Here is a 14,324-nt window from a genome sequence, read left to right on the forward strand (position 1 = left end):
GCCCGCCGGTCGAGGAATCGAAGTTCCGCTAATTTAATTCCGAGTCTCAATTATCGGTCGCGTCAGATTCCCTGAGCGGCTCTAACTTTCAAGCCTCTGCATCCCCGGATAGAGGGGGTTGGTTCGAGCGCGCGTAATACAGCCGCGAGATCCTGCCCTTGTATTCGCCACTTTATCTTGGGATTGACGTTTCATCCACGGAAATCGACAGCCCGAGAACCGACGGGATTGCTTTGCGGCCGCATGCTCGCCGGGGAATAAAGGCGAAAGAAACAGCAACAAAATGGTGCAAAACCCGGGGAAACAGCGGAAGCAAGGCGAATGGGAGCGGGAAGATTGTTGTTCTGCGGGGAAATTTGAAGCTGACTCGAAGGAAAGAGTGATGGGATATGGCTGAGGAAGAATACTTGTGACAAGATTCTTGGCTGACGTCTTCGTGGAAAACGAATTTCATGTTTATGATTAACTGCCGTTGTTTATGTACACTGGCTTAAAATAGTATTTGAACTTTTACTAGAAAAAATTTATTTATAAAGAATATATTATGTGCGTTATAGGAAATATTTGGAAATTTTAATGATAAAATTTGAAAAATTACTAAATAGGTTATCTTTATCGTAATGTAAGAATTTCGAAAAATAAAGTTTCAATTTATTGAAAGATAAGGCTTATAACAAGATATATTTTTAGCTGAAGGTAATTAAGGAAAGCTGATGTAATTATTATTTCAAAATTGATAATGATTATGAGAATGAGACAACGTGTAACACCCTGGAAAAATTCTATTGCAATTTTACGCAAAAACGTTAAAACGTGTGCAACGTGACCAATACCACCAACAAAGTGAAAGTATTAGTAATTTGATTTAAGGTCGGCATAAATTTTACAATTCGTCAATTCAGCAGTCTCACTGGTACTTTTCTCTTTAGCGAGACTATTAAATTATCTTTTTTACTGTGGCAGTAAAGTTGAAACGATAGCGCGTTTTACAATTCGAACAAAATACTTCCCACTAAATATTACCGTCTATAAAGTGTTTGAATGATTCGGAAGAGGAGCGGGTCGATATTTAGCACGAAGTTGGCAACGCATGCGCTTCGATTATGTTTCGTATCGAGCAACTTCAGGGCACTGGCACTCCACAGTGCTGCTGAAGCTATTGGGAGGGGAGGGTTTTTCTGTCAATAAAACCTCTTTTGTGATTCTTCTGTAAGAGAAATTCTTTATTATGTAAATAATCAAAACGTTAACATTCCTGAACGAATTGCCGGAATATGTAAGTACTTATATATGTGACAAATTTTTCCCTGAAATTCATATCCAGTGTTTTTGACGTACCATAGATGTCACATTAAAACTTTGCATGGATACATTTCTCATCTGTCCTTCTAGTAGTTCTTTACATTATGATTTTGCTATAAATTTTACGCATCGTATTTTAAATTTTGCACTGAACTCTTCCTTTAATTTATGTACTTTTGTTTGATAACATAACCTCTATCACGTATTTTCCATACTCGGTTTATCGAACGTCCGCATTTGTCATTTTTTTTTTCTTCCTCTTCGCAATTTCACATTTTTAGTAAAGATTGGCATATTAGGATAACGGTTAGGTTTTTTTTAGTTGCAGTATAACAAATTTTCAAGATGTCGACGTCTGCGATATATATTTTAGACGTGAAGGGGAAGGTTTTGATCTCACGAAATTATCGTGGAGACATAGAAACGGGTGTTATAGAAAAGTTCATGCCTCTCGTAATGGAACGCGAGGAGGAGGGCAATCTTACTCCGATTATACAAACCACAGAATGCACATATGCATATATAAAGTACAATAATTTGTATATTGTATCCACTACAAAAAAGAATGCAAACATTTCCTTAGTATTTGTATTCTTGCACAAACTGGTGCATGTGATGCAAGAATATTTCAAGGAATTGGAAGAAGAAAGCATACGAGATAATTTTGTAGTCATTTATGAGCTTCTAGATGAATTAATAGACTTTGGGTATCCGCAAACCACTGATAGTAAGATATTACAAGAGTACATTACGCAGGAAGGTCATAAACTTGAAATTCAACCGCGCATTCCCATGGCTGTGACTAATGCTGTATCCTGGAGATCAGAAGGTATCAAATACCGTAAAAATGAAGTGTTTCTAGACGTGATAGAGTCTGTGAACCTTCTTGCAAATGCTAATGGAAATGTTTTAAGTTCTGAAATTGTGGGTGCAATAAAGATGAGAGTTTATTTGTCTGGAATGCCAGAATTAAGACTTGGTCTTAACGACAAAGTATTATTCGAATCTACAGGCCGTGGGAAGTCCAAATCTGTGGAATTGGAAGATGTGAAATTCCATCAGTGTGTCAGATTGTCTAGATTCGAGAACGACAGAACAATTTCATTCATTCCTCCCGATGGAGAGTTTGAATTAATGTCTTACAGACTGAATACACACGTAAAACCTCTGATATGGATCGAATCTGTCATTGAGAGGCATGCCCACAGCAGGGTAGAATACATGGTAAAAGCGAGATCGCAATTTAAGAGACGTTCTACGGCCAACAATGTAGAAATAGTAATCCCAGTACCCAACGATGCAGACTCTCCCAAATTTAAGACTACCATCGGTAGTGTTAAATATTCACCAGAGCAGAGTGCAATAACTTGGTTCATTAAGTCGTTTCCTGGTGGTAAAGAATATCTGATGAGGGCACACTTTGGTCTACCATCTGTCATTGGGGAAGACGTGGAAGGGAAGCCACCAATTCAAGTAAAATTTGAGATTCCGTATTTCACTACTTCTGGAATCCAAGTGCGTTATTTGAAAATTATAGAAAAGAGCGGGTATCAGGCACTACCATGGGTGCGGTATATCACGCAAAATGGAGATTACCAGCTGAGGACGAATTAAACGTAAGAAATTTATGGAGGAAAAAGACAGAATTTTTGACACGTTACGTTAATGTTAATCAGAAATGCAAAGGTGAAAACTAGTCGGTTTGCTACGCTTAGTATGCTTCCGAATGTTTACAATTAATTTTATGGTAATTTTCGGAAACGATCGTGATCTGTATAGAAATTAAGATCTTGTAGAATGTAAAATTAGAGTTTACGATATTGTCCAATAATTTATCGTCATTGATCTTTATTTGTCGGATTTAGTGTAATTTTAATCTTTTTTACAATTTTAATATTCGTTCATATTTTGTACATTTTCTTCATGTTTTGTATATAATTTCTTAGGGACATTTTCAATATTCTCCTCTCATACTACCATAAATCGCGTGCAAAGGCGATGTACTTAATTTATTGACTGTATGTTTTCTCCCATTCCATATTACAAATGTGTACTACAAATAGTATTTTCCACATACAGGGGCAACTATAGTATACATTAAATTACCCAGTATAAAAAAAGAGAAGAATTGTAAATATGTAGGAAACCATGGTCTTTGAATGTCTTCATGGAATTGTTAACGAATTATAGGCATTTTCCGGTATTAATATATGTGTAAGTTCTAATAGTATTACAAGTTTATTATTGTATATCAGTATGACAAGAGATAATAATGTTGTTATTATTGTAAACAATGTATTAGCAATTTAAGACATTGAGATGTATTAAATTTTTAATAAAAACTATCTATGTTTTTTCTTATTATCCCCAATTTTCTTATTATACATCCCAATTTTTCATTAAGTTTTAGATACAATATCCAAACTAATCAAAGTTCATCATAAAACTAAATATGATTTTATTAAAGATTTGTAAGTTCAAAATCTTTTTATCTGCTAAATCATTTCAAATTTTTCTTAGATTTAATTCGATGGAGCTACATTCCTTCTGTGCACATTTTACTCTTTCATTTCGTACCTTAACATATAGACCGTTTATTTACCATCTTCTGTCCACGACCGACTATTTACTCAACTGAAGGAAATCACGTCTGAAGAAAACTGTAGAAGATTTATAGAGGAACAGAGAGAAAATTAGAATGGAGGGACAAGAAGGAGGAAAGAAAATGCATTCCCTAGCGGTGGAAGAGTTGCTATCCTCTACTTCATTGATAATTTGACTTTATAATCGAGACGGTCTCGTTCAATTACGATGGAATTTCTCGCGGAATTTCGTGCAAACAGTGCTAGGATTCAGGACGAATCGATCGCCCTAGTAAATATCTCTTTCTCGTAGCTGGATTCGGGCGGGATGCAGACGATCTAGAGTCGATCAAATAAACCATCTCCAAGTTAACGATTATTACGGAAGGAGGAAACAATATTTGTCCATCTATACGGCAAATACATTTGTGCCGTTTGCTACGATCGGTTACGTTCTCTCTTACGGTGAAATTTCTGATTTCGTTGATGAGACTCGGTCAGCAGTTTTCCGGTTCTCCATACGTTGGCTGCTTCCTCTATTTTTCCCTCTCGGATAAAATAGCGAAAGAGATTGGTTAACGTGCGAAAACACTTGATGCAGCGTAATTGTGTTATCGTGGAAACAAGCTGGCTGCACGGATTTTTAAATGTAAACACATTGTTTTTCGATTTAATCTATTTACTCGCTTGTTTCGAGCAGTGTTTTTTTTTTAAATAGGAAAATCAAACTAACGATATTACGCGTTCTGTATGAGATTTCCTGTACGAGTAATTTTATTGTCATGGTTTATATATTTCTGTATCACTTTTATTAATTCGTTGAAGTCATTGTTTCTGAACTTCTGTTATATAATATTTTTGTCTGCGATGCTACTGTTTTACTTTTATTGCAAATATTACATATATGTGATATATTTCTTTTATTATTTTTATTATTTACGACATCGTCAGTTTTTGATTTCAGGTATATTCTCGTTTATAGTATCGCTGGTTTGTTCCTATTATTGATATATGAAAAATATACTTTTTTTATTATTCTTGTTATTTCTTTCATTGCTGGAATGCTCTATTTAGTATCTTTACACTGCACTGTTCCACAAGCCAAGTATTATTTTTTCTTTTTTTATTCAGCTTTTAGAATCGAAAATTTTCTAGACGAAATAACGCAAGATTTGTGTTATCGTTTTATTATATAAAAATGAAATTCAAATTATAATAAAATATACTTACGAAAATAGCCTTTATAAGCTATCGTTTGGTTAGTTATGGTTTGAAATTTTAACTGCTCGATTTTGCGTACTTCTGGTCAGATTTTGTCGCGTTGTATCTTGCACCTTGTACCTGTATAAAAATTCAAGATCCTAGGATGACTTTGTAGCGTAGATTTTTAATCGTGAAAAGTACATGTGCGATACACTAGTGACTACATCGCCAGATTTTCATAACGTTAAATGTCAAATTTCAATAAAATACAATGAAAGGAAAGACGAAGAGGATTCGATCGATAGAACTTTTTTCTCGGAAGCCCTCTTCACGGTTTAAGTCACGGTTTTATACTTTATCGGTAGAACGACATCGTAAATTACATTTTAATTAAAATTGAAAGGCTTCGATCGTTGTACGCAGTTTCACGGAGAGGAAGGGGTAACAGCGACCGGTCGGTTCCCGCGCCATCTTCTACTTTCCGTTCTCCTTTCAAAGCTCACGTAGTCAAACGAGGTTCAGTTACCTCTCCCTCGTCCTTTTATATTTTATAGAGAGCGCACCGCACCGTGGGGTCATCGATGCGCTTTTGTGCCGAACAATTGCCTACTTCGGTGCACTACACTTTTATTACGTAACAGCAATGGCCATTGTACTCCTATGTAACGTTGGAATTCGCGAACCTGGTAAATTTTTTCTTGAAACATCGCGTCAAGCTTATACCTCCTTTACTTTGCAGTGTGTTCGTAAATTACGTCTTGAATTTAAAAAATTAATGAAATTTGAAGAATTAGAAGATTACAGTAGTCAGGGACCAAAAATAACAGTCATTTTGTAAGGTTTTGTGAAAAATGTTATTGTCAAATGTGATTTTTGTTTAAATGGACCAAAAATGATGTCATTTTTTGTTTATTTGAGTCTAATAATTAAATGTTCGTATTGTTATGAGATATAATAGTATTTAAATTTTTATATTGCTATTTATTTAGTTTCCAGAAAATATTGACAAGTATATGCTGCGCAGTATGTACAACAAAACTATTTTCCAATTGTTCTTTCTGCAGAATAATAGGTACATATAATTGGATTAATATGATTTTAATGAAATGTTGTACATAAACAGAATATCAATTTACTAGTAACTTTTATAATCCAAGATTTAAAGTGTTCTTACGAAACTCGTAGTTATAACTATTAATTTATGATCGCGGTATACCGTTTTCATATTTGTGAATAACTTTTTAGATAAAAATTACTAAATAGGCTATGAGGAATGATAAGGTTTAAGACAACATATTTTTAGTCGAAGATAAGATAAAATGTTTAGAATAAAATTACAATAATTATGATAATGAACGAACGGGCATTACCTTAGAAAAATTCTATTGTAATATTATGCAAAAATGTTAAACCACGAAATGTAATGCGAAACTGAGCGGAAGCATCAATAATTTGATTTAAGGTCGACATGAATTTTTTAATTCGTCAATTTAGCAGTAATCATCAACGCTTTCTTTCTGAGAGTATTACAAATTAACTTTTTTAATTAATAAAACCAATAAAGTTGGAAAGATAGCGATCGGACAATTTTTAAATAAAAGCAAGGGAAGAGAGTAAAGATAGCAGTAATAGAAGTAGAAGATAGCAACGCATGCGCCTCGATTACGGCTCGCACCTCGTACATTAGTAGCGAGCAACTTCAGGTAGTGCCACAGTGGCACTCAAGCAACTGGGAGGGGCTGTCTCTTTTTTGTCAATAACATCTTTTCTGTTATTCATTTATAAGAGAAATTATCTTCGATGTAAATAATCTAAAGGTTAACATTTCTTCAGGAATTGCAAGGACACGTAGTAAGTACTTATATATGTGACAAATTTTTCCCTGAAATTCATATCCAGTGTTTTTGACGTACCACACATGTCAAATTAAGACTTTTCGTGGATACATTTCTCATCCGTTCTTCTAGTAGTTCTGTACATTACGATTTTGGTATAAATTTTATGCATCGTATTGTAAATTTTGCACTGAACTGTTCCTTTAATTTATGTACTTTTGTTTGATAACATAACCTCTATCACGTATTTTCCATACTCGGTTTATCGAACGTCCGCATTTGTCATTCCTTTTTCTTCCTCTTCGCAATTTCACATTTTTAGTAAAGATTGGCATATTAGGATAACGGTTAGGTTTTTTTTTAGTTGCAGTATAACAAATTTTCAAGATGTCGACGTCTGCGATATATATTTTAGACGTGAAGGGGAAGGTTTTGATCTCACGAAATTATCGTGGAGACATAGAAACGGGTGTTATAGAAAAGTTCATGCCTCTCGTAATGGAACGCGAGGAGGAGGGCAATCTTACTCCGATTATACAAACCACAGAATGCACATATGCATATATAAAGTACAATAATTTGTATATTGTATCCACTACAAAAAAGAATGCAAACATTTCCTTAGTATTTGTATTCTTGCACAAACTGGTGCATGTGATGCAAGAATATTTCAAGGAATTGGAAGAAGAAAGCATACGAGATAATTTTGTAGTCATTTATGAGCTTCTAGATGAATTAATAGACTTTGGGTATCCGCAAACCACTGATAGTAAGATATTACAAGAGTACATTACGCAGGAAGGTCATAAACTTGAAATTCAACCGCGCATTCCCATGGCTGTGACTAATGCTGTATCCTGGAGATCAGAAGGTATCAAATACCGTAAAAATGAAGTGTTTCTAGACGTGATAGAGTCTGTGAACCTTCTTGCAAATGCTAATGGAAATGTTTTAAGTTCTGAAATTGTGGGTGCAATAAAGATGAGAGTTTATTTGTCTGGAATGCCAGAATTAAGACTTGGTCTTAACGACAAAGTATTATTCGAATCTACAGGCCGTGGGAAGTCCAAATCTGTAGAATTGGAAGATGTGAAGTTCCATCAGTGTGTCAGATTGTCTAGATTCGAGAACGACAGAACAATTTCATTCATTCCTCCCGATGGAGAGTTTGAATTAATGTCTTACAGACTGAATACACACGTAAAACCTCTGATATGGATCGAATCTGTCATTGAGAGGCATGCCCACAGCAGGGTAGAATACATGATAAAAGCGAGATCGCAATTTAAGAGACGTTCTACGGCCAACAATGTAGAAATAGTAATCCCAGTACCCAACGATGCAGACTCGCCCAAATTTAGGACTACCATTGGTAGTGTTAAATATTCACCAGAGCAGAGTGCAATAACTTGGTTCATTAAGTCGTTTCCTGGTGGCAAAGAATATTTGATGAGGGCACACTTTGGTCTACCATCTGTCATTGGGGAAGACGTGGAAGGAAAGCCACCAATTCAAGTAAAATTTGAAATTCCGTATTTCACTACTTCTGGAATTCAAGTGCGCTATTTGAAAATTATAGAAAAGAGCGGATATCAGGCACTACCATGGGTGCGGTATATCACGCAAAATGGAGATTACCAGCTGAGGACAAATTAAACGCAAGAAATTTGTGAAGGGAAAAGACATTTTTAACACGTTACGCCAATGTTAATCGTAGATATAAAAGTGAAAACTAGTCGCTTTGCTACGCTTGGTACGCTCCCGAACACATTTACAATTAAATCTATGGCAAGTTTCAGAAACGATCGTGATCCGTATAAAAATTGAGATTTTATAGAACGTAAAACTAGTGTTTGCGATATTGACTAATAATTTATCGTCATTGATCTTTATTCTACACAGTATAATTATATATTAGCATAATTTTAATTCCTTTTGCAGTTTTGACACTTTAACATTTTTTCCGTGTTCTTCATGTTGTGTATATAATTCTTTAGGAACACTTGCAGTAATTTCCTCTCATAGTACTATAAACTATGCAAATGCAAAGTACGTACTTAATTTACTAGTTGTAATACGTTTTGATCCTATGTTATAAATATGTATTCCAACGAAATTATCCAATGTAAAAAAGAAAAAGGAAAATTGTAAATATATAGAAAGTTATTGTATTTGAGTGTTTTCATGGAATTGTTAACGAATTAATAGGCGTTTTCCTGTATTAACATAATCTGTAATAGTATTATAGACTTATTATTGTATGTCAGTATGACAACGAATAATAATATTGTTTTTATTGTAATAATAATTTAAGATACACAGAAGATTTATTAAATTTTTAACAAAATCTATCTATGCTCTCTTTATTATCTCGAAAAATCCGTCTTTTATTGTTTTAAAAATAAACAGTTTTATGAGAAGCAAAATTTCAGTTCAAAAGTTTTTTCTATTATTTATTATCAAGTACATATTCGATATTTCATTTAAAACTGACCTGACTCGCTCGTCAATTTTACTTTCTCATAATCCAGAAAAAAAGAACATCACGTTCTAAAAGAAACGTTCTAATAAATAGATCCTCCTATTTACTCGCTTAATTCAACTTCGATAAAATCTACATTCGCAAGGTCTCGAATAAATCTGACTATCGAGTTAAACGGAAGTCGTTCGAAGTTAAAAGGCTGCCTACCTATGAGACTTCTATTCGTAAAAAGGCTATATTGCGAATTCGTTTGATAGCTTCGAAAGGAATCAAAGACGGTAGTATAGAAAAATCGCGAAAACATTACGCTTGATGTGGTTTTCCTTGGAAAATCTGTAAATATTCTACTGTGGACTACGTTGAATCGCGCGAACAGACGGTAGGACACGGAAACCCGATTAGAGCGAAACGCAGCGAGTCTTTTTTATTCGCGCGGCCGCGACACGGTCACGCTATGCAAATTTCGGTGGTGTGCACGCTGTGTAATAATTTTATGGAAATTGCTGATCCTGCAAGGAATTTCGAAACGCATCTCGCCAGAGTAATACGTGCACAAACGTATCGGAAGATGAAGAAAATAAAAAAAAAAGGTCATCGTGAACAACCAGACCGACCCGTTCTACATCTTAAAGGGATTCTTTATATTTATTTGGCAATTTTTAAGAATTCTTCTCTTAGCTTGGCTATCGTGACTAGAATGTTGAACAAGTTCTACAATGGTTTCGTTACGTGGTTTGTGTTATGTATTAGATACGTGCGAGGAACTGATAACGACTCTCCGTTATCGCGGGATAAAGTATTTTTGAATAATTTTACCGTGTATTACGTAGCTCTTTGTGTACATGAGAATTCTTATAGACTGGTTTTTCACCAGAAACTTGAATGTGAAGTTCACTTTTTGTCAACAACGCTACTAACGCAAAATATTAAACATTAAAATATCATTCTTTAATTGTAACATGGTATCAAAATCAGAAAATTAACAGAAACGTACTTGCTAGTGATGTTTCTCTTCTGTAATCTTCAATTGATATTTTCTTTTCCAAAGAACGAAAGCATCAAAATTTCTCGATTAATCTAATTATTTTACGTATCTTAACGTTATTTACGGCCTATGCTTTACGTGCTAAATATAATTCTCACTAGACAACGCAATAAATATTCTTGGGGTACGTCAGTTATTTCCCTTTTCTCCCTTTTCATCGCTTTGCATCTGCAATTTGTGTATCAATTCGCAACATCGGCTAGCACATCGAAGGATATTTACGACAACACGTTTATTCGAAATTTCCTCCTATGGTATGCGCGTTTATATAGTCACACATACATACATATTTATAATAGTACGAGCATGCACCTGTATTATATCGCAGTCTTCAGCCGGAGATGTGATCAATAAAGGTTAATGTATACTCCACGAGTTTTCCATGGGCAACTGCAATTTTCAGCTTATCGGTTCGCACGGTGATGCCTCGAAAGAGAAATCTATATATAAATTCTTTATTATATCACAAAGGAGGGTAATTTATAGTTGAGATCCGTTATCGTGGTGTTCGTGATACGGATGGATAGGTGGACCATCTTGCACAATTATTACCAATTAACGAGTTATTAGCGAAATTTTACAAGTCACAAGCTACGAATTACAACGAGTTTGTCGCAACTCAAGCATTTTTAAATTTTATATTCAGTCACGTTTCGTAACGTATAACACTTCTATTAGACGTTTTATTAATATTATAATTAATTACTCTTTAAAAAATGTATATTCAGTATCTTCTTGAAATCAAGTCGCTCGAACTCAAACAGCTTGGATTCAAGTAATTTGACTATTCTGAACGAGTCTTAAGGAATCTCCTACTCTCCTTGATTAAAATATCTTATCTACGATTGTCAAATTGAAGAAAACTTCAAAGGCGTTTTTAGCTGTCCGAAGAAAAAGAGTTTATTCTTTTTCTTTGGTTAAAAGGCAAAGAACATGGGAAACTATAAATATTCTAACATATCTTGACCAACGAAAAAATAGTAAATAGCAGGTTTTAACTAAGGGGGATAAAACATGTCGATATTTTCATTTGGAAGATGATATTACCTGCTTCGTACACGTTGTTCATATTGTGTATCTTGAAAAAGGGACGAGAGAAAGCATGCAAAGCCGGCGAGCCATCCGAAACCCATTAAGGATTGCAAATTATTGGAGCGAAATGATTCTTTCGTTTCTTTCCCTTAACCTTTTTTCGTTTCTTTTTTTGTTTCTTAAATGGAAGCGCGGCCTCGCGAAGGTATTTCGTGAAATTATTTTTCAATTGGAGGATTATTATTTCCTTTATCGTTAGAGCTACTAGACTTGTAATATATCTGTATATAATTAAATGTACCGTGTAGATATTAAGATAAATTACTATACGTATATATTCATAAAGTATTAGAAATACAAAATTAATCATCGTAATATTCTCCAAATAAAATTCATTAAACGAATACAGATATTATATATTATTGTAGTATCGGGGGAAAACCATGAGTAATTAAGAGGGTCTACTTGACCATGGGACATGTGCGGTCCAGATATACCAGAACCAGGGTATAAAAGGTAGCCGTTAGTGAGTTGAGGAGCTTTAGTGTTGCCATCGGGGCTTTAGTGTTGCCAGCGAACTTCAGCGTCGCCGGAGTTGTCGGGCTTTTAGTGTGTTGCCAGCGAGCTCCTATAGCGTTGCCAGCGTTGTGGAGGAGTGTCGTCAGCGTTGTCAAGGAGCGTAGTCGGCGTGGAAGAGAGTCATTGTGACGAGACGAGTTAGCGACGAATGATGACTGCGTGCATATAGATTGACGGAGCATCGTACTTGATTTTGTGTTGGCGTCAACGATATTGAAATAAATCATACCGTTACCAAACTAACTAACACTATATCTTATAATTTATCCTATATTATTCTCTATATTTATCTTTACTAAAAATACATTTACGTAAATACCGTATCTCCATCGCGTCTCTCAATTAAAATCACATCAACAGCACCAAAGGCCATCTATTATTTATTCAGAGATTTGGCCGATAAGAACAAGGAGCATCAAACAAATCCGAAATGTACGAGTGTAATCGTCAAGTACACGCAAGCAATCTCACATAAGCCACGATCAAACACTTAGGCCATATCATTATCAGCGTGAAAACGAAGGAGATCGATTCGAATTAAGAATCTGTAATCCCCCTTTGAGCGGTGACGCGTGCCACTCGTCGCTTGATCGATCTTACAGAGGAGATAGAGGTTGAGGCTCAATTTCATGGTTCCCCTTTCACCCTTAACGTTCCTTTAATAGAAAAAGCAAATTCACCGAGGAAATCAGACTGGAAAGTGGCGGTGAACGAGGTACGAGGTACGCGTGCAACCCCTTAGGGGATCGGTTGCACACGTCTCGTGGAGCATCGGCCTCTCGATCGGCCCCGGAATTGCCCTGGGATTCTACGGCAATTCTAGCGAGGCCGATTTAAAAGTTGCATCCGAGATCCTGTCGCGAGATCCATGGCAGACGTCTGGTCGTCTCCGCCGCAGGATATTAAAACTTCGCGGGGAAATATATAGCGGTTGTCAGGTCGACTGGATACGTCCGGGGACGAATAAAAATGCGACTTATAGTACAGGCTGGAGAATAAGAAAAAAAAAAAAAAAGAAGGACGGCCAAAGTTGCGTTTTTCTCGAGGGACTTGCGGCTACGACTGCGAAACTCGCCGGAAACGGAGATTTAGACGGTGTCGTTGTTGGGATTGAGGATGCTGCTACTCCGAGGACTCGATCGTGTAACGATACGAGAGATGTTTTATGTTAGTAAATGGAAATATTTGACGTCGCGATGGTTGACTCGAGAGGACTTATGGCGCTGTTTAGGGTGTACGTGATTTTGGAAAAAGTATATCGGATAATGGATTGGAAGAAAGTTCTTTTTAAATTTTGCGAATAGCCCATTGTTACAGAAACGAGAGTAAAAATGAAATTAAATTCGTTGGAAATCTGTTGAATTCTTCGCTCGGCCAGGTTCGTCGAGCGACCGGCTTTTTGATCTTAAAGTCTTTGTTGTAAGCGCTTCTCTGTATGAAAAGTAGAACGTCGAATCGAATTTATACATTTCTATATGCACGAGTAACGTAGAGCGAAAATTGTTTTGTCGTAAAACGAATTAGCACTGCAATTTGGACTTAATTTCAGCGGTTCCTGGGGAACGGCATCTCGCGATGTCGCTTAAATTCCGGGGGATCCATTGAATTACGGGAATATGAATCGCAAAACCCGTGGATAACTTCCGAGCTGTTTGGTGTACATTCACAGAAATACGTTCCGGAGGAGTTTGCCATTCGTAATTCAAGCCGAGTTTATGTACCTTGTGTACAAAGTGTTGGCGCGAAGTTACAGCGCTAGAAATACTCCGCTTTTGAATCCCGAAAGTCATCCGTTTCCATGGCGGAAGTGGATGCACGCTGCCTGGTCCCGGTGGTAAGTGACACGTGGCAGCGTCTCGCGAATCTAAGAGTGTCAAAACTTTGCCAGACATTGCTTGTTTATTCATTTCTGTATCCTTGGGTTACAAGCGAGATTTGACGAAGGTAGGTAGAAACGCTGCTCTCCTGGATTACGGGCTAAAAAATTCAAGGTAATTCAGATTTACCAAGATCCCGATGAAATTGAATAGAAAATCATGCTCTGAAACTTTCCTACTAAACGTCTCTTACGATGTTACAAATGGAAACTAATCAGGCAGCGTTTGAAAGTAACTTAAGTACAAAGTAGTCGGACAACGAAGGATCTTGAAAGAGAAACAAATGTCCAGGACACCTAAGGATTCCACGGATTCGGTTATGAAAATTTTCCCATTCCGCCTACACGTTTCTTTTCGTTTCCCAAACGCAAACAATATTTCACCAGC

The 14,324-nt window shown here is 36.0% G+C and overlaps 1 protein-coding gene and 1 pseudogene across 1 annotated transcript; both read left to right on the forward strand.

The window, feature by feature from the left end:
• The first annotated feature begins 1,137 nt into the window (after positions 1-1,137).
• On the forward strand, positions 1,138-3,430 carry AP-1mu (adaptor protein complex 1, mu subunit). The gene is made up of 2 exons (XM_069119767.1): positions 1,138-1,276; positions 1,625-3,430. The coding sequence occupies exon 2, from the start codon at positions 1,648-1,650 to the stop codon at positions 2,914-2,916; it is 1,269 nt and encodes a 422-aa protein (XP_068975868.1). The 5' UTR covers positions 1,138-1,276; positions 1,625-1,647; the 3' UTR covers positions 2,917-3,430.
• Positions 3,431-6,785: 3,355 nt separating this feature from the next.
• LOC138183166 (AP-1 complex subunit mu-1 pseudogene) lies at positions 6,786-9,292 on the forward strand (annotated as a pseudogene).
• Positions 9,293-14,324: the final 5,032 nt, after the last annotated feature.

This window comes from Bombus flavifrons, chromosome 9 (genome assembly GCF_040668555.2).
Source record: "Bombus flavifrons isolate JBK064 chromosome 9, iyBomFlav1_principal, whole genome shotgun sequence".
In the NCBI taxonomy this organism is placed as follows: domain Eukaryota; kingdom Metazoa; phylum Arthropoda; class Insecta; order Hymenoptera; family Apidae; genus Bombus; species Bombus flavifrons.

What these genes read in the sequence shown, in the direction of transcription:
- AP-1mu (XM_069119767.1), top strand. Translation starts at nt 1,648, where the DNA reads ATGTCGACGTCTGCGATATATATTTTAGACGTGAAGGGGAAGGTTTTG.